At 45.0% G+C, this 23360-nt stretch overlaps 1 protein-coding gene across 2 annotated transcripts in view; it reads right to left on the bottom strand.

Moving 5' to 3' along the window:
• LOC147115976 (rho guanine nucleotide exchange factor 4-like) overlaps positions 1-22790 on the bottom strand; it is a 173154-nt gene extending 150364 nt beyond the window's left edge. Inside the window, exon 1 of one of the 2 annotated variants that reach the window (XM_085990657.1) lies at positions 22532-22790. Coding sequence is in view for 1 of the 2 variants with exons in the window: in XM_085990656.1 (XP_085846782.1) it covers positions 1470-1514 (45 nt within the window). In the remaining variant the exon portion in view is untranslated. Of the gene's footprint in view, positions 1-1469; positions 1666-22531 lie in introns of those variants that run through there. The other variant, XM_085990656.1, reaches the window with a different exon arrangement.
• Between the last annotated feature and the right edge of the window lie 570 nt (positions 22791-23360).

Consider the following 23360-nt stretch of genomic DNA (forward strand, 5'->3'; position numbering starts at 1 on the left):
AATGCCATCGATGATCAGCTTTAGTTATGAGGAGAGATAAGAACCTGGGCCTCTTTAAATTAGAATGGAGGTGGTTAAGATGAGATCTGCTAGTGGTGTCCAGAATTATGAAAGGTTCTGATAAAGTAGATCAGGAAAAACTGTTTCCACTAATCGATGAGTTAGCATAAACTTAAGATTGCCAAAAGAATAAAGGGAGAGCTTAGGATATTTTATATGCAGAGGGTTTTAAGGTATGGAATACCTCACCATAAATAATGGCGGAAGCAGAATCAATGATAGCTTTTTAAAGGGAAAAAGATAAATATTTGAAAAAGGAAAATGTATAAGTATATGAAGAAAAGGCAGTGGAATGGGACTAAGTGGATGACTTTTTCAGAGACCCAGCGCCAGCCCGATGGCCTGAATGGCCTCCTTTGGTGTTCCTATATCCTATAACAGTGATTACACTTCAAAAGTACTTCATTGGCTGTAAAACAGTTTGGGACATCTTGAGATTGTGAAAGACACTATGTAAATGCAAGTCTTTCTTCTTGATGCTGTAAAATGAAATGATTCTAAGATGGGAGGTAGCTGTGGGGACAAAGGAGGTGAGGGAGGAGGCTGAGCGGAAGATTGTCCAGTTTTGGGCACAATCACTTTAGGATTTAAGACTATGCAGAGTGCAGAAGGAATTCACTAAGATGGAGGGAGGGAGATGAATGTTGCAGGCATGGGAACATAGAGAAGGGAGAAGATAGGGGTAGGGGAAAATGGAGCAGAGAGCAGATTGAGTGGTGGTGGAAAGGGAAAGAGGATGGATGTAGAGAATTGGAGAAGGTGGTGCTAAGGAAGGGATAGGGACAGGGAGTGGAACTCAGGAAGGGCGAAGCCGGATGGCCTCCATCATTCGCCACCCTCAAACACACAAAAACTGCTAGACCGCTCTCCTATACATGTCTCAAAATATTACAAAACTTCTCTCCTCAAAGAACTGTTAGCCGTATCTCAATCTGCCCTCATGCTCCCCACCTGCCCTGCTCCCATCTTCCCTCTGCTCTCATGCTTCCACTGTCATCATTATCCTCCTATTCTGATGCCCAGAGATAGCTGCCCAATTTCTTGTTGGGGTAGCTGGCACTAATGAATGGCACGGGAGGACAATGGTGGGTATGGGAGGTTGGAGGGCAGCAGTGATTCTTTGCTGATTCACCATTTCAGCAGTTGCCTGTGAAGTTCTATATTATCTATAACACACAAACAAAATACTTCAGATTTCCCAGGAAACAAACATTTTAACGCTTCATCATCTTTGAGCGCATCTCTTAAAATTTCTTTCTAAATCCTTTCAGTAGCTATATTCCTTTGTCAGACGATAAAATGGTATATTCTCTAACCCATTGTTAGGAACACCTGGAAATCCACTAGTATATATTTCACTAAGATAGCAACATAGACTTGATCTACAGTTTACCATTAGGAGTACTTACAAATGAACTTAACCTCGACTTGACAAAGCCTAAAGCTCCGGCCATTCTAAGTGGTAGTCAGAATGGATACTGAAAAGGCTCCAATTCCCCACATTAGGCTTCCGGTTGTACATCAAATGACCCAATTGTTGCTATTAGCAAACCAGCTTTGGTTCAACTTTGCTTAATGTCAGCCTTGACTGAAATGATGCACTATATCAGTAAGCCATTCACTCAGGTTTGCAGCTGTATATAAGATGTGTCATAATTGTATCATACAATGGCTGATGGGTAGGTCACTTCTGTAACATGAGGTAAAACATTTACACATCATAACCTGAAAACCTCAGCAATAGTTTTTTTTAACACACCTGAATTACATTGATTTTGAAGAAGAATCAGTTTTACTTTCTTGTGTTATGAATTTCATTTTGTATTATGACACCACTGTTGTTTCGTCTGCTGAAGATTGCTCGTGAAAGATCTTTGCTTGACCATCGAACCTTACTGGAAATTGTTTCCATGTGTAGCTGGTGTATAATCAGAGCACAATACTGTAGTTTGGAGCTGAACACAAGGCAGCATTCTTATTGTCGACTCCAATGATGTCACACTCAACAGGGAATGATGTCTTGCTCTGTCATCTGTCCAGTGTTTTTTCTATCCTAGCATTTTGAATTTTTTTAACCACTATCTCTGATGTTTCTTTGCTACTAACACATACACTCTTTGAGTTGCGATATAAATCAGCCATGATCTTACTGAACGGTGGTACAGGCTCAAGGGGCTGATTGGGCTACTCCTTTACCTATGTTCCTCTGCACTGCTGTCTAATTTTAATGAATAAGTAGATGTAAGTTAAAACAGCTTTACTTCATGGTGTACTTGCACCTACTTTCAGAGAACAGCAGAAAATATAACATAAAATCGGGTGATGACCAAAATAGTGCAGGATCTTTCAGAATATTGGACTGGTGAAACAATGACTCATGATTTAATATTGTGTTGCAATATGACCAGGACCTCACAGAATGTCTAGTTCTTTCATATCGCAAATATTGCACAAGCTTGTATCCATCACACATCAGGCAACACATCTTTTTCTAAGTAAAGTTTTGTGTCACACTTGTACCATACGCTTTATATATTCAGAAAACAGGAAGGCAAATCTCAATTAATCTGATGACTCAACCATCACTAGCTTGAGTAAAATAAAAACACACAAATGCTGGAAACGCTTAGCAGGTCAGGCAGCATATGTGGAGAGAAAAACAGAGCTAACGTTTAGGTCGACGACCTTTCATCAGGAGAGATCAAATAATCTCTGTATGAAGGGGTTGTTGGCCTCACTGCCTGAGGGAGAGGAACTTTGAGGGGGTTTAAAAAATTCTTTTTTTTGCATTTAAATTGCAGGGACTCTGTTCCTCTCCCCATTGGGGACACATATTAAGTGGTGTGAAATCTCCTGCTGCAGGACTCTTGTGTAACATTTGCCCGCAGGCATCTGTAAGGAATACCTATTATATTCACATGTGATCACATGCTGAGTTGTCATTGGCCTGCAGGCATAGGTAAGGACTACTATTGTTTGGAAGACCCAGGCTAGGGGTCTTAACGCCATCTTTTCCCCACTGTGCTGCTATAAGATCACAGACCTAATGCTTAATAAAACAGTTAAACTGTAATACTCCGTTGTCCTGCAATTTATTATTTTTGTACAAAGTGTGCAAAACTAGACATGGTGTCAGAACAGGGATTTGAAATGGACATCGTTGGAGCTCCCTTACCTTGAATGAATTGGGAATCTTTGAACTTACATAGAGAATGGCACAAGTTCAAGCAACACGTGGAGTTGATGTTCTCGGGTCCGTTAAAAAGCAAAGGGGAGGAAGAAAGATGCAGCTACCTGCTCCTGTGGATCGGAGAAAAAGGGAGAGACATTTTTAACACATGGTCTCTCACCGCAAATGAAGCAAAGGTACTGAAAAATTATTTTGACCGTTTTGAATCATATGTGATGCCCAAGACAAATACGATATTTGCTAGGTACAAGTTTCAGGAGAAAGTACAAGGAGCTAGTGAGTCGTTTGAACAGTTCATGACTGAGTTAAAACTGCTGGTAAAAGACTGTGAATATGCAGATAAAGATGAGATGGTCAGAGACCGCATCGTGTTTGGAATACATTCAGCTAAAGTGAGAGAGAATCTTTTGAATGTTGGGTCCGGGCTAACGCTGGACAAAGCTATGGACAGAGCTAGATCGCAAGAGATAGCCCAAGCACAGTTGAAAACCATAACCGGCGCCACGAGCAGCTCCCGTGAACAGACAGTGCATGCAGTTAATAGACACACACCAAAGAACACCGCCCAGAGAGCATGTTTCAGAACAGAAAGAACAGAGAGAGTTCTAAAAATGAGCGACACAGACATAAAATGCTTCAAAAACTGTGGATATTGTGGAAACAAGGTGAATGGGGAAAAGGAGCATTGCCCTGCCAAAGGAAGGCAATGTGCCAAATGTGGTAAACGGAACCACTTTGCTAAAGTTTGCAGGACTGTTTTTGGAAAACACAGTACACACAGTGAGTGACAGCCAAATGCCAGATAGAGAGCCAAATACAGAGGAACTGTTTATTGATTCTGTGTCACAGAAAAAACAGATTTCAGAGACTGAGCAAGCCTTTGCAGATATTGAGATAGGAAAACAGGGCACAGAGCTTAAGTTTAAACTTGACACTGGAGCTCAGGTTAATGTAATTCCTCTGAGATCACAGCTTGAAGGATGAGTGTGAGCTACAGCCCACCTCACGCAGACTGACCAGCTATGGGGGTGAGCAGCTCATTGTAAAAGGCACATGCGTGCTGAAATGCAAGTACAAAGAAAGCGACATGATGCTGGACTTTTACATTGTTGACACTCGAGCACCTCCAGTGCTAGGTCTAAAGGCATGTTTAGACATGGACCTCGTCAAGCTAGTGCTATCATTGCCAGCACCAGTTGAGAAGCAGACAGTCATGGAGGAGTTTGCTGATGTTTTCAAAGGAATCGGACTATTCCCAGGTGAATGCACTATTCACCTTGACCCAGCAGCAACCCCTGTGGTTTGTCCACCGAGAAGGATACCCCTTGCTCTACGTAATTGCCTGAAGGAGAAGCTGCAGAGCATGGAGAATACAGAAATCATCGTCCGGGAAACAGAACCGACAGAGTGGGTCAACGCGTTAGTAGTGGTTGAGAAACCACGTACAGGCAAGCTCAGAGTCTGTCTCGACCCCAGAGATTTGAACAAGGCTATCAAACGCCCTCACTACCCTCTACCAATGCTAGATGACATCACACCCAAGCTAGTGGGAGCACGTTACTTCAGTGTAATGGACGCACGATCAGGATACTGGACTATCAAGCTCACGGAAGAGTCATCTAAGCTAACAACGTTCAACACACCATTTGGACGCTACCGATTTCTGCGTTTACCATTTGGTCTTATCTCAGCTCAGGATGAATTCCAGCGGAAGATCAACGAAACTTATGAAGGCCTCGATGGAGTAGTCGCAATCGTAGATGACATCCTCATCTATGGCAGGAATAGAGAGGAACATGACAGGAACCCCTGTGTGATGCTACAAAGATCACGGGAGAAAGGTTTCCAGCTCAACCCCGAGAAAAGCATAATCGGATCCACCGAGATCAGTTATTTTGGGCATCGCCTCTCAACTGATGGCATTAAGCCGGATCCAGAGAAAATCTCTGCCATCAAGAAGATGGAGCCGCCGAAGAACCGCGCAGAGCTAGAGACAGTACTAGGCATGGTTAACTACTTAGCCAAGTTTGCCCCGAGCCTCTCCGAAATCAACCATGCGTCAGTTGCTCAAACAATCCAATGAGTTCCTGTGGGAGAAACAACATGACACAGCATTTCAGAAAATGAAAGACCTAATCACCAGAGAACCAGGACCAGTTCTTGCCTACTTTGACCCCAACAAAGAGCTCAGACTACAAGTGGACGCGTCAAAGTACGGGCTAGGTGCAGTATTACTGCAAGACGGAAAGCCCATTGGCTACGCTTCCAGATCTCTCACAGACAGTGAAATCAACTATGCTCAAATCAAGAAAGAGCTATGTGCAATTCTGTTTGGATGTAAGTGTTTCCACCAGTACATCTATGGCCGACAAGTCATTATGGAATCCGACCACAAGCCCCTTGAGTCAATCATGAGGAAACCACTAGCCACAGCCCCACCAAGGCTACAGAGAATGATCCTTCAGCTACAGCAGTACGACTTCACAATCATTCACCGTCCAGGCAAAGACATTCCTGTCACAGACACGCTCTCCAGAAAGTCTCTTAGCTACCAGGACAGCAGCCTCAGTGAAGATATGGATGTGCAGGTGCACATGGTGTACAACAGCTTACCTGTGAGTGACTCAAAACTGAAGGAGATCCGAGCAGGAACAGAGAAAGATGCACAACTCACACTGCTGAGCAAAGTCATACATGAAGGATGGCCTGAGGAAAGGAGGAAATGCCCTCAGAGCATATCTGAATTCTGGAACCACAGAGACGAACTGTCACAAATCAACAGAATCATCTTCAAAGGGGAGAAAATCATCATTCCTACCAGTCTCAGAGAAGAGATGTTGACAAAAATTCATGCTGGACATATGGGTATGGAAAAATGCAAACAAAGAGCACATGACATTATGTTTTGGCCCGGAATGTGCAAACACATTGAGAACATTGTCGGAAAATGTTCCATTTGTCTAGAACGCCGCCCATCAAATGTCAAAGAGCCCATGATACCTCAGCGTATCCCAGACAGGCCCTGGCAGGTCACGGCAACGGATCTGTTCACATGGAACAACGAGGACTACATAGTGACTGTTGATTACTACAGCAGATTTTTTGAACTGGACAAGCTTCACAGCACCACATCTGCAGCTGTGATCCACAAGCTAAAGGCAGCCTTTGCCAGGCATGGCATGGTAGAAACTTTAGTCTCAGACAATGGTCCCCAATACAAATCAAATGAGTTCGAGTCGTTTGCCAAGGCATGGGATTTCACACATGTCACATCAAGCCCACATTACCCTCAAAGTAATGGCCTTGCTGAAAAAACTGTCCAGATTGCAAAAACACTCATGGACAAAGCCAAAGCGGACAAGTGAGACCCCTACATCAGTCTCCTTGAGAACCGCAACACTCCGGTTGACAACTTCAAGCCACCAGCACAGCTGTTGATGAGCCGCAGACTTCGCTCAAACCTTCCAAGCACCAACCAGCAGCTGCAGCCAGAGGTCGTCAGCTGCAAGCAAGTGCATGCAAAACGTGTACAGAGACAGCAACACCAAAAGAGATAATATGACAGGTCAGCTAGACTACTGCCGCCGCTGCACAATGGAGAATCCGTCAGAATCCAGGAGTATGACTACTGGAAGCCAGCAGTCGTCATCCAGCCAGCTGACACTGAGCGATCGTAACACGTCCGCACCCCAGAAGGACAGGTGTACCGCCGCAAGTTATTATCTTAATGGCAAGAAACTGGAAAGTACTGTAGCACAAAGGGATCTGGAGGTCCTGGTGCACGAAACTGAAAAGGTTAGTATGCAGGTGCAGCAAGTGATCAAGAAGGCCAATGGAATGTTGGCTTTTATTGCTAGGGGGATAGAATATAAAAACAGGGAGGTATTGCTGCAGTTGTACAAGGTATTGGTGAGACTGCACCTGGAATACTGCATACAGTTTTGGTGTCCATACTTAAGAAAAGACATACTTGCTCTCGAGTCAGTACAAAGAAGGTTCACTCGGTTAATCCCGGGGATGAGGGGGTGGTCATATGAGGAGAGGTTGAGTAGATTGGGACTCTACTCATTGGAATTCAGAAGAATGAGAGGCGATCTTATTGAAACATATAAGATTGTGAAGGGGCTTGATTGGGTGGATGCGGTGAGGATGTTCCCAATGATGGGTGAAACTAGAACTAGGGGGCATAATCTTAGAATAAGGGGCTGCTCTTTCAAAACTGAGATGAGGAGAAACTTCTTCACTCAGAGGGTGGTAGGTTTGTGGAATTTGCTGCCCCAGAAAGCTGTGGAAGCTACATCATTAAATAAATTTAAAACAGAAATAGATAGTTTCTTAGAAGTAAAGGGAATTAAGGGTTATGGGGAGCGGGCAAGAAATTGGACATGAGTCTAGGCTCGGAATAGACATGGCCCTGTGGGTAGTGGAGTGGGCCCAGGGGCCGTGTAGCCTGGTTCTGCTCCTACTACTTGTGTTCTATTCTGTGTTAGATTTCAGGAGATGGTTTTATTCCTGTTCCTGACTGGGTGGAGATCGCCTTTACAGAAGGTAAGTACTGTAGAAAATATAGGGACAGAGTGATCTCCTGGACGAGTTTCGATCGCCTAGATGGGTCGGAGAGGAATTTCCCAGATTTTTCCTCCCAAATTGGCCATTGGGTTTTTTATCTGGTTTTTCGCCTCTCCCGGGAGATCACATGGGTTTGGGTGGATGGAGAGGGGTAGAAGATTTGAGGTTAGGATTAGATCAGCCGTGATCTTATTGAATCGTGGAGCAAGCTCGAGGGGCCGATTGGCCTACTCCTGCCCCTATTTCTTATGTTCTTATGTAATCGCAGGCACCTCCTGAACACCAAGGAACAACACCGTCATTCCGACAAGAGGATCAGTTCAACAGAGTGTGATGAACAGAGCAATACACAAAACACATCATACTTACCTGAACCTGAACCTGAATTGTTGACCGATTCAGGAGCATGCTCAGTTCCATACCACACGAGGTCGGGACGAGAGGTCAAGCCTAGAGTTATCCTTGACTTGTGAACTGTCAAAGGGTGTAGGCAGATCGCTGCCCTAAAAAAAAACTGTACATCGTTATTGAAATGTTGAGATGTTTTCAGTGCTAGTTAAATGCTGAGTTTACTTATATGTTTATGCTACCGAGAACATTATGTAGAAGAAAGGTTTAAAAGTAATATATAACATTTTTCTTTTAAAAGAAAGGGGATGTAACATTTGCATATTGAATTATCATTGGCCCACAGGCATCTGTAAGGAATACCTATTATATTCACATGTGATCACATGCTGAGTTGTCATTGGCCTGCAGGCATCTGTAAGGCCTACTATTGTTTGGAAGACCCAGACTAGGGGTCCTAACGCCATCTTTTCCCCACTGTGTTGCTATAAGATCACAGACCTAATGCTTAATAAAAGAGTTAAACTGTAATACTCCATTGTCCTGCAATTTATTATTTTTGTACAAAGTGTGCAAAACAAGACATCTTGCATCAATTCTTCCTTAAGTCGGGCCTGTTATGTTATCATCAGCGAGAGTGGAAACTGCTTTGCAGCTACACATGAATTGCAATGCAAGTGTACCCTTGAGCCCTCAACATAAATTAGGACAGCACCATCTTTGGCACAACTGTGACACAATCCCAGGATTATATACAAATGCGAGTGAGATAAACCTTTGAGGTGGCATGTCTCAATCTTTGAATGTAGCTATGTCTCACTCATCTCCTCCTTCACTGTCTGTTGTTCTGATTTGGGACTTTTTTAGGCATTATTATTTAATTTTGATAAGTTGTTTCCTTCTATATGTAATTATAATCCAAATGCTACAAATTGCCTCCATTGTAACGTGGTAGGATGGATGGGGATGTACAGTATGTCAGCAGCGTAAGATCACATGACTACAAATAAAACTCTTGTTTGTTCTGTGATCCATTTTAAGTAAGCAGCGAAGTGCCGGGGAAACTGTCATGGCGTCTATTTCAGATTTTCTTTTTACTGCAATGTAGTTATGTGGAATGATTTGATTGTCATGGAGGCAAAAGATCTTCCATAATATGAATAATGAAACCAGAAAATAACCAAAACAACCAATTAATTATAATGGGAGGGGCGAACAGAATGAGCCAGTGAACAGACAGCAGATTCTGACTCACTCTGATGTAGCTCCGTATCAGTCAATGTTTCTAACTCCTGTGATCCAACATAAAAATTAAGGATAAATGTTCTGTGGGAAATCACCTGTTCATAATAAAATTGCAACATTTTTCATATGGTATCTCTTGAGGATGTATGAGGAACTTGTCAGACTAATAGAAAGCATTGATAACAAGTCCCTGAGCAATGTTAGAGTGGATAGGAAACTAATGGAATGATTTATATCAACAGTTAGGGTGAGACAAGGACGCACACTGTCGCCTGATTTATTTAATCTACTACTGGAAGCAGTAATGAATCTTGCACTAAAATGCTATTGAAGGAGTCTCCTTATGTGGTAAGATTTTTATCAATCTCAGAATTGCTGATGACACTGACCTTTTTAAAGGTGCCATATAAATGCAAGTTGTTGTTATAGCAACATCTAAAAGAGATTTGCAGAAACTAACTGATAAGGTGAACGTGGAGAGTAGAAAATTTGGATTGCACAGTAACAAAAAGAAAAAGACCCCTACAGGTGCGTATGAGGTGCGCCTGTAGGGGCCGCGCAAGTGCCGGGTTTAGACGTGCGAAGCACATGCGCTAAAACCCGGCACTTGCGATCTGTCAAGAATCTTCTTGACAGATCCTCCACATCCCCAGGAGAAGGGCCTCTGCGGGTGGAGAGTTGCACAACTTCCACCCACTGAAAGGCCGCGGAATTCTTATGCCTGGTAAAAGCAGGTAAGGCCTGCTGTTACCAGCATAAGAGTTTTAAAAAATAGAAAAATAAAATGTTATCACTCACTTATACATTAAAACCCTGTCCAATAAGGTAAGTTTATTTTTAGCCCCGTTAAAACATAATTTTTTTTCAAAAAATTAAATTTTTGTTTCAAATATTTAATTAAATGCCATTTTAATTAATTTTATATATGTAATTAAAAAAAAATTATTTCATGAGTTCGTATATTTTTTAAGTCATCCCCATTCATACCTATGACAGTCCTGTACAAGTATGAATGGAGATTACCTTCTTTCATTGGTTGGGCTGGCCCACGTGATCCCAGGGGTGCTTGTGAACCGCATGCACCCCTGGGATACGCGGTCCTCTACGCATTTCTACCAGGATCGGCCCAGGATTGCAAGCCTCCATATCTCCCGGACCACCAGGTAAATGCGTAGAAAATTTGATGATCAGAGGCATTCGCCCGCGGGAATCCTCCAATCGCAAATTCAGGCCCATGTCATTTGGGAATCATCAGGTAGATGTACACATTGCAGTTGGAGGGGACGCAGCTGAACAGGTGGAAAGGTTCGTAAACCTTGGTGGTTAGTGTCAGAAAATGGGAGTTGTGAAGAAGGCATCAAAAGAAGGATTGGATTTGCTTCTGCTGATTTTGGAAGATTAAGCAGGATATGGAAAGCTGAAGATATTTTTGTAAAAACTAAGGTAAGACTTTATGTAACGATGATTATCCCCATATTATTATGCAGATCTGAGTGTTGGAACATGAGAAAAGTTGATGAGCAAAAGATAGTAACAGCAGGGATGAGTTGGTGGAAAGGAATACTAGGAGTATCCAGGATGCAAAGAATCAAGAATGATATAATAAGAACATGACTTGGACAAGAAATAACGCTGATACAGAAGGTCCAAGAAAGACCACTGCGATGGTTTGGGCACCTTTCAAGAGTGGAAACAGCTGGATTACTTGTCATGGCCCTGCACACAGAGGTACACGGAACAAGAGGCCGAGGAAGACCAAGGAAGCGTTGGATAGACAACGGCCCAGAAATTCGGGTCTCCACGGGTGAGTACGCATGGGCTACTCACCCGTAGGCCCAATGGAAGTGCCGGTTTCCTGCATGCACTGCGCATGCGTGGGAAACCGGCACTTCCATTCCCCTGAAAGCAGGGGTTAAGAGGTCGAACGCGTGCGCGGGAGAAGCTGCACATGCGCATTAAACTTTGTTTTTTTTTGCATGTTTTCCCGGGAAGGTAAGTCTCCAGAAGTTAGACATGTAAAAAGCAGGCGTAAGGCCGGCTTTTTACAAGGTAAGTGGTGAATTAATTAAAATTAAAACATTTTTCCACAGGTTTATTATTTTTAAATACTTTAAAGAAAGGTAAGTTTATTTTTAGCCCCGTTAGAAAATAAAATTATTTTTTTCAACCATTTTAATTATTGTTTAAAATAGTTATTTCATGTAATTTATAGTTTATTTAAAAAATGTGATTTAAAAAAACAATTATTTGAAGATTTAGTGATGTTTTGGGGCCCGTAGTATTTCTAAGTTTGACAGCACTTCCTGTCAGACTTATGAATGGAGCATTCCCTGCTCCGATTGGCTCCCCATGGCCCACGTGATCCCAGGGGACGCATCGAACTAACTGTGCCCCTGGGATATGCAAGCACTGCGCGCCGGCAGCTGGAGCAGGCCCAGGATTGGAATTCCATGCGGGCCCACAGCTCAACGGTCAGCGCGCAAGGTAAGTGCAGGTCAGGGGCTTACACCCGTGGGAAGCCCCCGACCCGAATTTCTGGGCCAACGTCAAAAGTGACTGGTCACACAAAGCGATACAGATGACTGAAGTGGCCTGGCCTGCCAACAGTGGGGTGAATTCATTTGGCTTTCTCATCGCTGATGAGCTGATGGATCAGGGAATTTAGTGGTAGTATGTCTTACTTTAAGACTCGATATCTGCACCTTGCCTCATAGATGCCGTTTAAATTTTTAAAAATATCTGAATCTTTTGATACATTGGTGTCATTGGTCATTTTCTTGTCTTTCTTTGACTGGTTGGTGGATTGTTTATTTCTCTGTATCCTTGGTTCATCATAAATCTGCAAGGACCGAAGTAAAGACAACTTTAGTAGCTGAACCAATTAGTCCCTCTCTCCTGCTCTTTCCCCATAGACCTGCAGATTTTTCCCCTTCAAGTATTTAACCAATTCCCTTTTGAAAGTTAATATTGATTCTGCTTCCACCATCTTTTCAGGCAGTGCATTCCAGATCTTAACAACTGTGTAAAAAAAATTCTTCTCATTTCACCTCTAGTTCTTTTCCAAATACCTTAAATCTGTGTCCTCTGGTTACCAACCCTTCTGCCACTGGAAACAGTTTCTCCTTATTTACTCTATCAAAACTCATTATGATTTTGAACAACTCTATTAAATCTCCCCTTAACCTTCTCTGCTCTAAGGAGAACAACCCCAGCTTCTCCAGTCTCTCCATATAACTGAAGTCCCACATCCCTGGTACCATTCTAGTTAATCTCCTCTGCACCTTCTCTAAGGCCTTGATGTCCTTCCTAAAGTGTGGTGCCGAGAATTTGACACAGTACTCAAGCTGGGGCCTAACTAGTGATTTATAAAGGTTTGGCATAACTTCCTTACTTTTATACTCTATTCCTCTAATTATAAAGTCAAGGATCCCGCATGTTTTTTTTAACAGCCCTCTCAACTTTTCCTGCCACCTTCAAAGATTTGTAAACGCACACCCCAGGTCTCTCTGTTCCTGCACCCTCTTTAAAATTGTGCCATTTAGTTTATATTACCTCTCATTCTTCCTACGAAAATGTAACACCTCACACTTCTCTGTGTTAAATTGCATCTGCCATGTGTCTGCCCATTTCACTAGTCTGTCTATGTCCTCCCAAAGTCTGTTACTATCCTCCTTATTGTTTACTACATTTCCGAGTTTCGTATCGTCTACAAACTTTGAAATTATGCCCTGTATACCCAAGTCCAGGTCATTAATATATATCAAAAGGAGCAGTGGTCGTAATACCAACCCCTGGGGGACAGCACTGTATACGTCCCTCCAGTCTGAAAAGCAACCGTTCACCACTACCCTCTGCTTTCTGTGTCTTAGACAATTTCTTATCCATGCTGCCTCATCCCATTAATCCCATGGGCTATAATTTTGCTAACAAACCTATTATTTGATACTTTATCAAAAGCCTTTTGAAAGTCCATATACACAACATCAACCGTACTACCTTCACCTACCTTCTTCGTTACTTCATCAAAGAACTCAATCCAGTTAATCAAACATGATTTGTCTTTAACAAATCCGTGCTGGCTGTCATTTATGAACCCATATTTTTCCAAGTGAAAATGAATTCTCCCTCAGATTATTGTCTCTCAAAGTTTCCCTACCACTGATGTTAGGCTGACTGGTCTGTAGTTGCCGGGTTTACCCCTCTCCCCTTTTTTGGATGGGGGATTTAACATTTGCAATCCTCCAGTCCTCTGGCACCACTCCCATTTCTAAGGAGGATTGGAAGATTGTGGCCAGAGCCTCTGCTATTTCCACCCTTACTTCCCTCAGCAACCTATGATGCATAAAATCCAGCCCAGGTGACTTTTCTACTGCCAACCTTTCAATTACCTCAACTTTAGCTATTTTTATTATATCCAATTACTCCATTACCTCCTCCTTTACTGAGAAATTGGCAGCCTCTTCTCTAGTGCAGACTGATGTAAAGTACTCATTTAGTACCTCAGCTATGCCCTCTGCCTCGACGAGAAGATGTCCTTTTTAGTCCTGATTGGCTCCACCCTTCCTTTGACTACCCTTTTACCATTTATATGTTTATAAAAGATTTTCAGTTCCTTTTTATGTTAGTCGCTAATCTATTCTCATATTTTCTCTTTGCCCATCTTATTTCTTTTTTGAGGGTGTTTGGTTTTCCACTGTATTATGAGCTTGACATTTATCATAAGCCTCTTTCTGTTTCATTTTAATCTCTAGGGGCTAGATTTTCAGTTGCTTGCGCCAGCAGTTAGCGCCTTAAGAGAAGTGAATTTCGGGCGCTATGCGTGTAGCGCCCGTGCGCAGCACAGTTTGCGCCTCGCCCCAAATTAAGTTGGCCGTTAGCGCCAGCGCAAAGTTTAGCGCCCGCCCCGATGCGCGCGCAGAAAATGACGTCACATCCTCGTGCAACGCCCTTTGGCCGCCCCGATTCCAAACTTCAGTCGGACCGCCCCATTGTGCAGCTGGCGTCCAGAGCGTTTGTAAAATGGAACGCAACACACCCCGGGGAGCGCAAATTAAAGGGCACTCCTCCTGCACTGTAAAAGGCACTTCCTCCTCCTCCTCCTCCTCTTCCTCTTCCTCTTCCTCTTCCTCTTCCTCCTCTTCCTCTTCGTCGTTGTCGTCATCTTCATCTTTTTTCCCCCCCAGACTCCCGAGCTCGGGTGTTGCGCTCTGCACCACCGGCTTAGCGCCTAAAGATAGTAGTGGAACGCCTCTTTTAGCGCTCCAGCAACCTCTTAGGGCGAAGCCACTGAATTTCCGGCAAGGGGACGCAACTTTGGGGCGGGCGCTAACGTTAGCGCCCCAAAACTGGCTATACTGAAATTCTAGGCCTAGATCTTTAGTCATCCAGGATGCTCTAGCTTTGGTGCCTTTTCTTCGATGGGGGAATGTGTCTAGTCTGTACCCGAACTATCTCCTCTTCAAAGGCCTCCCATTGCTTATTTACTGTTTTACCTGCCAATCTTTGATTGCAATCCGCCTGGGCCACATCCCCTTTCGACTCACTTAAAATAGTCCTCCTCCAGTTGAGTATTTTCATGTCTGATTGTTCCTTGTCATTTTCCATAACTACTCTAAACCTAATGCTATTGTGATCACTGTCTCCCAAATGCTCCTTCACTGAAACATGATCCACTCGCCGCAGTTCATTCCCAGAATCCGATCCAGCACTGCTTCTTTCCTCGTTGGACTGAAAACACACTGATCAAGTATGTTCTCTTGTGCACATTTTAGGGAATTCTTCCCCCTCTGTGCCATTAATACTGTTACTTTCCCAGCCTATGTTAGGATAATTGAAATCCTCCATTATCACTACTCTGTAGTTCTTGCATCTTTCTGTAATTTGCCTGAAAATTTGCTCCTCAATCTCCTTCCCACTATTTGGTGGCCTGTAGTATATACCCAGCAGCATAATAGCTCCTCTATTGTTTCTTATTGCTAACCAAATAGATTCTGTCTTTGAACCCTCAGTTCTAGTGCTGTATCTTTGACCAATAATATCACCCCATCCCCTCCTTTGCTTCCGTTCCTATCATAATAAAGGAAAATTGAAGCCAGAGTCTGTGGGTCGACCTAATTCTACATTCAGGTGCATGTGGTTCTGAGGAGGAAGGGCCAGAAAGGCTTTTGTAATATTTTCAAAGGGCTTTCCTTTTAGCACTATATCTGCTGGCTTATAAGGATCTTATGTGAAACGAGTTTGGGGCAGTCTTGCACACAAATTGCAGGCGCAGATGATTTTGCAAGAATTAAGATATTTGGGCCATCACAACACATCTGTAATAGTCATCCTTTAACATTTCTCAAATAACTAAATAGCCACTCAATCAGAATAAATAACGATAAGTTCGGTAATTTTGGTTTGGAGTGAAATGTCTCAATGAAAACTGTAAAAATCATAATTTACCCACAAGGTTCTTCAAAAAGCAAGAATTCCAGTAAAAGCGCAAAACAAAATTCAATAGATTACTAAGAAATGGGATGCACATAATGGATTTCTTTCAAAGGACATGGAAGATTTATTTTATGCGGTGTGCAGTTTTCAGAGACTGGTCATGACCGTTAAGTTGAGAAGGTTTGCAGCACATTGATTTAAAAAGCAGTTTCTTGTGAAAACACAAATGTCCGCTCGCAGGCATAGCTATGCTGGTCATATGGACTGTATCCCTCCACCGATTGCTGAGCACAGGAGCAGAAACACAATTGGCATATCTCCTTTCCTTTCAGACCATGTTGCTCATTTCCAAAAGTGATCTTTTGAACAGCCCATTTATTATCAGAGAAAGAAAAGTTTATGTTGAGCACACCATTCTGGACTTATAACTGTATAGCTCGTGTACTGAAGACACACATTGAAGAGAAGTCTTTTAACTATGCTTCAAATATTAGTAACAGTGCACTGACTTAAAAGGCCAATGAGCTCAATGGGAATTCAACCTCCTGCAGTAATTGATTACAAGAGGGGGAATTTTAAGAACAAGGTCAAGGTTTATTATTCTCAACTAAGCCCCCCCCCCCGCAAAAAATAAATAATTTCATCAACATCACTAGACTTTTGTATGTGCTTGTCATTTGAGAAAGGTGACCATGTTTTAATATAGTTATTTTTTAAAATTCTGATAGAAATATGACCACAGTGCAATATCTTTAGTATACCTCTGATTTATAAAGCACACCTACTTCCCACAGAAAGAGTACACTCTTTGTTCTGATTACTCCACTATCAGCTCCTCCAGCAGCAGTGATACCTGCCCTGCTGTATGCCTCAGAGACATGGACCATGTACAGGAGGCAACTCAAAGCACTGGAGAGGTACCACCAACGCTGCCGCCGCAAGATCCTGCAAATCCATTGGCAGGATAGGCACACCAATGTCAGTGTTCTTGCTCAGGCCAACATCCCCAGCATCGAAGCTCTGACCACACTCAATCAGCTCCAATGGACGGGTCACATCGTCCGCATGCCCGATACGAGACTCCCAAAACAAGCGCTCTACTTGGAGCTCCGGCACGGCAAGAAAGCCCCAGGTGGGCAGAGGAAACGCTTCAAGGACACCCTCAAAGCCTCCTTGAAAAAGTGTAACATCCCCACCGACACCTGGGAATCCCTGGCCCAAGACTGCACAAAGTGGAGGAGAAGCATCCGGGAAAGCGCCGAACACCTCGAGTCTCTTCGCCGGGAGCAAGCGGAAGCCAAGCGCAGGCAGCGCAAGGAGCGCACGTCAACCCAAGCACCCCACCCACCCGCCCCTTCAACCACCGTCTGCCCCACCTGTGACAGAGACTGTAGGTCCTGCATTGGACTCATCAGTCACCTGCGAACTCATTTTTAATGTGGAAGCAAGTCATCTTCGGTTCCGAGGGACTGCCTAAAAAGAGAAGAAGATTGTATAGAAGAATGTCATTGCTCGGAGCAGAAACCATGGGCTGGAATTTGCTCCAGGGAGGTGGGTTGGGGACAGGGAGCCTCAGAGGCAGTGGCCGACTTTAATGGCAGGGCCTGATTTGCATGTGAGGCCTTGGATTCCTGCCCACAGCCAGCTAGCTTGAGAGGCTGGCTGGCTGCGAGTGAGTAGGCCTGCAGATGCGAGGGGTCGGTTCGGGGTGGGGTGGGGAGGGTCGGCATGGGACACTGCGGATCGCGGGAGGGGGGTCGGCATTCGGCATCGGGGGTCGGCATCGGGGATCGGGGGGTTCGGGGGATGGGGTGGTCGGCATTGGGGATCACGGGGGGAGTCGACGGGGGTGTGGCCGGCTGGGGAACGGGAGGATCGGGGACCGATGGGGGTGTGGCCAGCTGGGGATCGGGGGGATCGGGGATCGACGGGGGTGTGGCAGGCTGGGGATTGGGGGGATCGACGGGGGTGTGGCCGGCCGGGGATCGGGGGAATCGGGGATTGACGGGGGTGTGGCTGACTGGGGATCGGGGGGGTCGGAGATCGATGGGGGTGTGGCTGGCTAGGGATCGGGGGGATCGGGGATCGACGGGGGTGTGGCAGGCTGGGGATCGGGGGAATCGGGGATTGACGGGGGCGTGGCTGACTGGGGATCGGGGGGGTCGGAGATCGATGGGGGTGTGGCTGGCTAGGGATTGGGGGGATCGGGGATCGATGGGGGTGTGGCCGGCCGGGGATCGGGGGGTCGGGGATCGACGGGGGTGTGGCGGGTTAGGGATCGGGGGTTCGTGGATCGACGGGGGTGTGGCCGGCCGGGGATCGGGGATCGATGGGGGTGTGGCTGGCTGGGGATTGGGGGGGATCGGGGATCGACGGGTGTGTGGCCAGCCGGGGATCTGTGGGTCAGGGATCGACGGGTGTGTGGCGGGCTGGGGATCAGGGGGATCGGGGATCAATGGGGGTGTGGCCGGCCGGGGATTGGGGGGATCGGGGGGATCGGGGATCGACGGGGGTGTGGCCGGCCGGGGAACGGGGGATCGGGGATCGATGGGGGTGTGGCTGGCTGGGGATCGGGGGGAACGGGGGGATCGGGGATCGATGGGGGTGTGGCCGGGGGGGGATCGGGGGAATTGACGGGGGTGTGGCCAACTGGGGATTGGGGGGATCAGGGATCGATGGGGGTGTGGATGGCTGGGGATCGGGGGGAATGGGGGGATCGGTGATCGGCGGGGTTGTGGCTGGCTGGGGATCGGGGATCGACAGGGGTGTGGCCGGCCAGGGATCGGGGGGATCGGGGATCGACAGGGGTGTGGCTGGCTGGGGATCGGGGATCGACGGGGGTGTGGCCGGCTGGGGATCGGGAGGATCGGGGATCGACGGGGGTGTGGCTGGCCGGGGATCGGGGGATGGAGGATCAGCAGGGGTTGTTGGCCGGAGCATCGACAGGGGGGAGAGAGGGGTTCTGGGCTGGCCACCAGTGGATTGTGGCCGGCCTCAGCATCATCGGTGGGGTGGGGGGTGGTGGAGGCTACACGGTGGGGATCAGAGGCCTGGGAAGGTGATTGGAGGCCTCGTGGAGGGTCTCCAATCATGGGGGCTGGGTTAGGGAGGGACCCTGGATCCAGGAGGTAGCTATAAAGCCACTTACCTCTTGGAAGCAGCAGTCCCCACCTCAGTTTAACTGCCGGGTCCCTTGAATTGTGTGAAACCTGTCCACCGGCAGTTAAATTCAAAATTAGGGGAAAAAAGGGGCTTCCAGCCTCATTACAATTGGCCCAGAAATTCGGGTCTCCACGGATGAGTACGCATGGGGTACTCACCCATAAGCCCAATGGAAGTGCCAGTTTCCTGCATGCACTGCGCATGTGCGGGAAACCGGCACTTCCGTCCCCCTGAAAGCAGGGGTTAAGAGGTCGTACACGTGCGCGGGAGAAGCTGCGCGTGCGCATTAAACTTTGTTTTTTTTGCAGGTTTTCCCGGGAGGGTAAGTCTCCAGAAGTTAGACATGTAAAAAGCAGGCGTAAGGCCGGCTTTTTACAAGGTAAGTGGTGAATTAATTAAAATTAAAACATTTTTTCCACAGGTTTATTATTTTTAAATACTTTAAAGAAAAGTAAGTTTATTTTTAGCCCCGTTGGAAAACAAAAAAAAATTTTTCAAAAATTTAAGTTATTGTTTAAAATAGTTATTTCATGTAATTTATAGTTTATTTAAAAAATGTGATTTAAAAAAAAAATTATTTGAAGGTTTAGTGATGTTTTGGGGCCCGTAGTATTTATAAGTTTTGGCAGCTCTTCCTGTCAAACTTATGAATGAAGCATTCCCTGCTCCGATTGCCTCCCCATGGCCCACGTGATCCCAGGGGACGCATCAAACTAACTGCGCCCCTGGGATACGCCGGCAGCTGGAGCAGGCCCAGGATCGGAATTCCACGCAGGCCCACAGCTCAACGGCCGGCGCGCTAGGTAAGTGCAGCTCGGGGCCTTGCACCTGCGGGAAGCCCCCGACCCGAATTTCTGGGTTAAAATTATTTAAATTAAGGTAACGCCCCCTGGAAGCGGATTGGCTGCCCTGCCCCCGTCCTGCCTCTGGCAAAACCGTAAGTGGGAGGGTTGGAGGCGGCATCAGGTCGGAAATCCCATTTTTAACAATTTAACTGCCCCCACACTCCAAACCCATCCGTTTTTTTAGGGGAAAATTCCAGCCCATCACTTTTTTTTATCACCATGGAGACCCTCAAGTTGGGTCTTCCTCTCTGTTAGACTTCTCTGAAGGTGTGGGATCCTGGGAAACCTTGTCATAGGCTAAGGATGTAGAATTCCCAGCCTGGAGAGTGGCTTCTCAGGATTGGTTGTCCCTAAAGCAGTCCCAGTCATGTGCAAGGCTCTACTTGAGGGTCTCTATGCCAGTAGACACTTGATCCTTTGACTGAAAAACAGAAAAACATTCTTGTCAGACTCGGACTTTTTTCAACACAATGGGAGTACTTTGGACAACAAGTTCTCCTTCTAGAAGAAATAAAATGACATAGGAACTCTCTCAGAACATCAGGGATCTCTTCGGATGTCTGATACCTTCCCTCCACATATAGATGTATGTTCCTCTCTCTCTCTCACTCTGGATTGAGAGTGTCACCTTTCTTCTTTAGGGAAAATTTTATAAGTCTATATGCTGCTACACCCACCAGCAGCACATAACAGAAGTTCGGACACCTCAATTTTCAATATGCACGGCCAGGGGGAGAGGCTCCTGACTGGCATTTACCTTTCGTATGTCCCTGTTCATTAAATGGAGCTTTCTGTATATTTTTCCGATGTTTAGCGAACAGCTTGTACATTTGTTAGTATAAAAATTGAGATCTGATATTTAATTCTCAATACTTTTATTAAACAGTTATATTACATAATATAACAACCTTTAGTCAACAAAACTCATATTGATACTGCCAAGTGATTCTTCCATCTATCTTTGGGTCCTATTTATGCTTGCTTATAAATTATCCACATTTATTATCTGTGTTTATTATGCTGCTGCTCCAAAGCCAGCTAATTAACTGTAATAATGGGGTGAAATTTCCCAGATTGGCTGACTGGCATCGCATTCTGCTAATGAAAAAACAATAAAGCAAAATAGTTTATAGAAAAGTGAGTGAGTATAGGCTGTTGGACTGCTTTCTTGTTCTTTTTCGTTTTGTTACTTTAAACGCCAGATTACACACACACTCAGTTGTAGTAATGCAAGATCAGGTCTTTATTGAAACCTCATACTATCCACACCCAGTGTGAGTGCACAGGTCTTTTCATACTACACAAAACCAGTATGAGAGCTCAGGTCTTTCCATATTACACCATTCCAGTATGAGCGAACTGCTGAGACACCACACTTCACGATTGTAGTGTGAGCTCCTAAACAGTGTTCGCTTACATTTTTATACCAATTTTCATCTTTGATCACTACATTCCTTGCATACTACCAATAAATCATAGTAAATCAAAGACACATACAAATGACAACAGAATAACAACATAAACCCAACAAACATGCACTTCCATAAACATAAGCCACTTGATTGCCATCATAAACTTCCCATTCATTTTGTTACCATAAACACAAGTCATCAAGCTGACACATTCCAGACCATTACAGATATGGCTGACTGATTCTTACACATTCTTCCACTTTCAGGGTTGCCTTTCAGCATTTCCTCTGCCTTCTTGCTCGTCTTTGGCTGCCACATTCATTTCGGTAACACACATTTCAGTACAGTACTGAGGGAGTGCGGTATCCACAGAGGCACCATCCTTCGGATGAGATAGCAGCTCATCTGCTGCTGAAACCCTCATCCATGCCTTTGTTACCTCTAGCCTTGACTATTCCTACGCACTCCTGGCTGGCCTCCCACCGTTCTACCCTCCGTAAACTTGAGGTCATCCAAAATTCGACTGCCCATGTCCTAACTCACACCGAGTCCTGTTCACCCATCACTCCTGTGCTCGCTGACCTACATTGGCTCCCGGTTAAGCAACATCTCGATTTTAAAATTCTCATCCTTGTTTTCAAAACCCTCCATGGCCTCTCCCCTTCCTATCTCTGTAACCTCCCCCAGCCCCACAATCCTCAGAGATATCTGCGCTCCTCTAATTCTGGCTTCTTGAGCAACCCTGATTATAATCGCTCCACCATTGGTGACCGTGTTTTCAGCTGTCACCTTAAAACCTACCTCTTTGACCAAGCTTTTAGTCATCTGCCCTAATATCTCCTTATGTGCCTCGGTGTCAAATTGTGTTTTTAGGACACTTCTGTGAAGCGCCTTAGGACGTTTTACTATGTTAAAAGTGCTATATAAATACAAGTTGTTGTTTGTTGTTGTTGTAAATTGAAGGCATCATCTATTTGTTATATAACAGATTTGAGGGCACTATTTAAAGAAGAGCTGAGGAGTTCTCCTAGTTTCCTAACCAACATTCAACCAACACCACGAAAAACAAACTGACTGCCCATTCATCACATAATTTTGCTCTTTCTGCGATCATGCTCTGTGCGAGTTGTCTGCTGAATTTGCCCACATAACGGCAGTCACTGCAAAGGTAATTAATTCAACATGAAGCATTTTCAAACAACTGGAGGCTGTGATAAGGCATAGTATGTTTTTTGACATACTTTCTCTTTAAGATGGTCTTTTGTTACCTGCTCTCCAGTACTCTTTGTTGGTTTCTTCCGTATTTTGCTGTGTTCTCCAACTGTATCATATATGGGTTCTGCTCGCCAATTAGTGTCTTCTCCAACTGTATCATATATGGGTTCTGCTCGCCAATTAGTGTCTTCTCCAACTGTATCATATATGTGTTCTTCTTGCCAATTAGTGTTTTCTGCAACTGTGTCATATATGTGTTCTTCTTGCCAATGAGTGTTTTCTGCAACTGTGTCATATATGTGTTCTTCAGGATTCAGCTTCAAGAAAAAAAGCAAAACAACTATTTTAATGTCTGAAATTACTTCATTTCCCCCACCGCAGTTGCTTTCATAGTGGGATCAAGGTAACTATTCTTACTTGTCAGCTGTGGCTCAGTTGGTAGCACACTTGCCTCTGATGTTAGAAGGTTGTGGGTTCAAGTCCCACTCCAGGGACTTGAGCACATAAATCTAGGCTGACACTCCAGTGCAGTGCTGAGGGAGTGCTGTACTGTCGGAAGTGTTGTCTTTTGGATGAGATTAAACCGAGGCCCCGTCTGCTCTCTCAGATGGGTGTTAAAGATCCCATGGCATTATTTCGAAGAAGAGCAGGGGAGATATCCCCGGTGTCCTGGCCAATATTTATCCCTCAATCAACATAACAAAAACAGATTATCTGGCCATTATCACATTGCTGTTTGTGGGAGCTTGCTGTGTGCAAATTGGCTGCCATGTTTCCTACATTACAACAGTGACTACACTCCAAAACTACTTCCTTGGCTGTAAAGCGCTTTGAGATGTCTGGTGGTCATGAAAGGCACGATATAAATGCAAGCCTTTCTTA

Source organism: Somniosus microcephalus, chromosome 6, assembly GCF_052327205.1.
Source record: "Somniosus microcephalus isolate GS21.2 chromosome 6, FLI_Smic_1.0, whole genome shotgun sequence".
NCBI classification, from domain to species: Eukaryota; Metazoa; Chordata; class Chondrichthyes; order Squaliformes; family Somniosidae; genus Somniosus; species Somniosus microcephalus.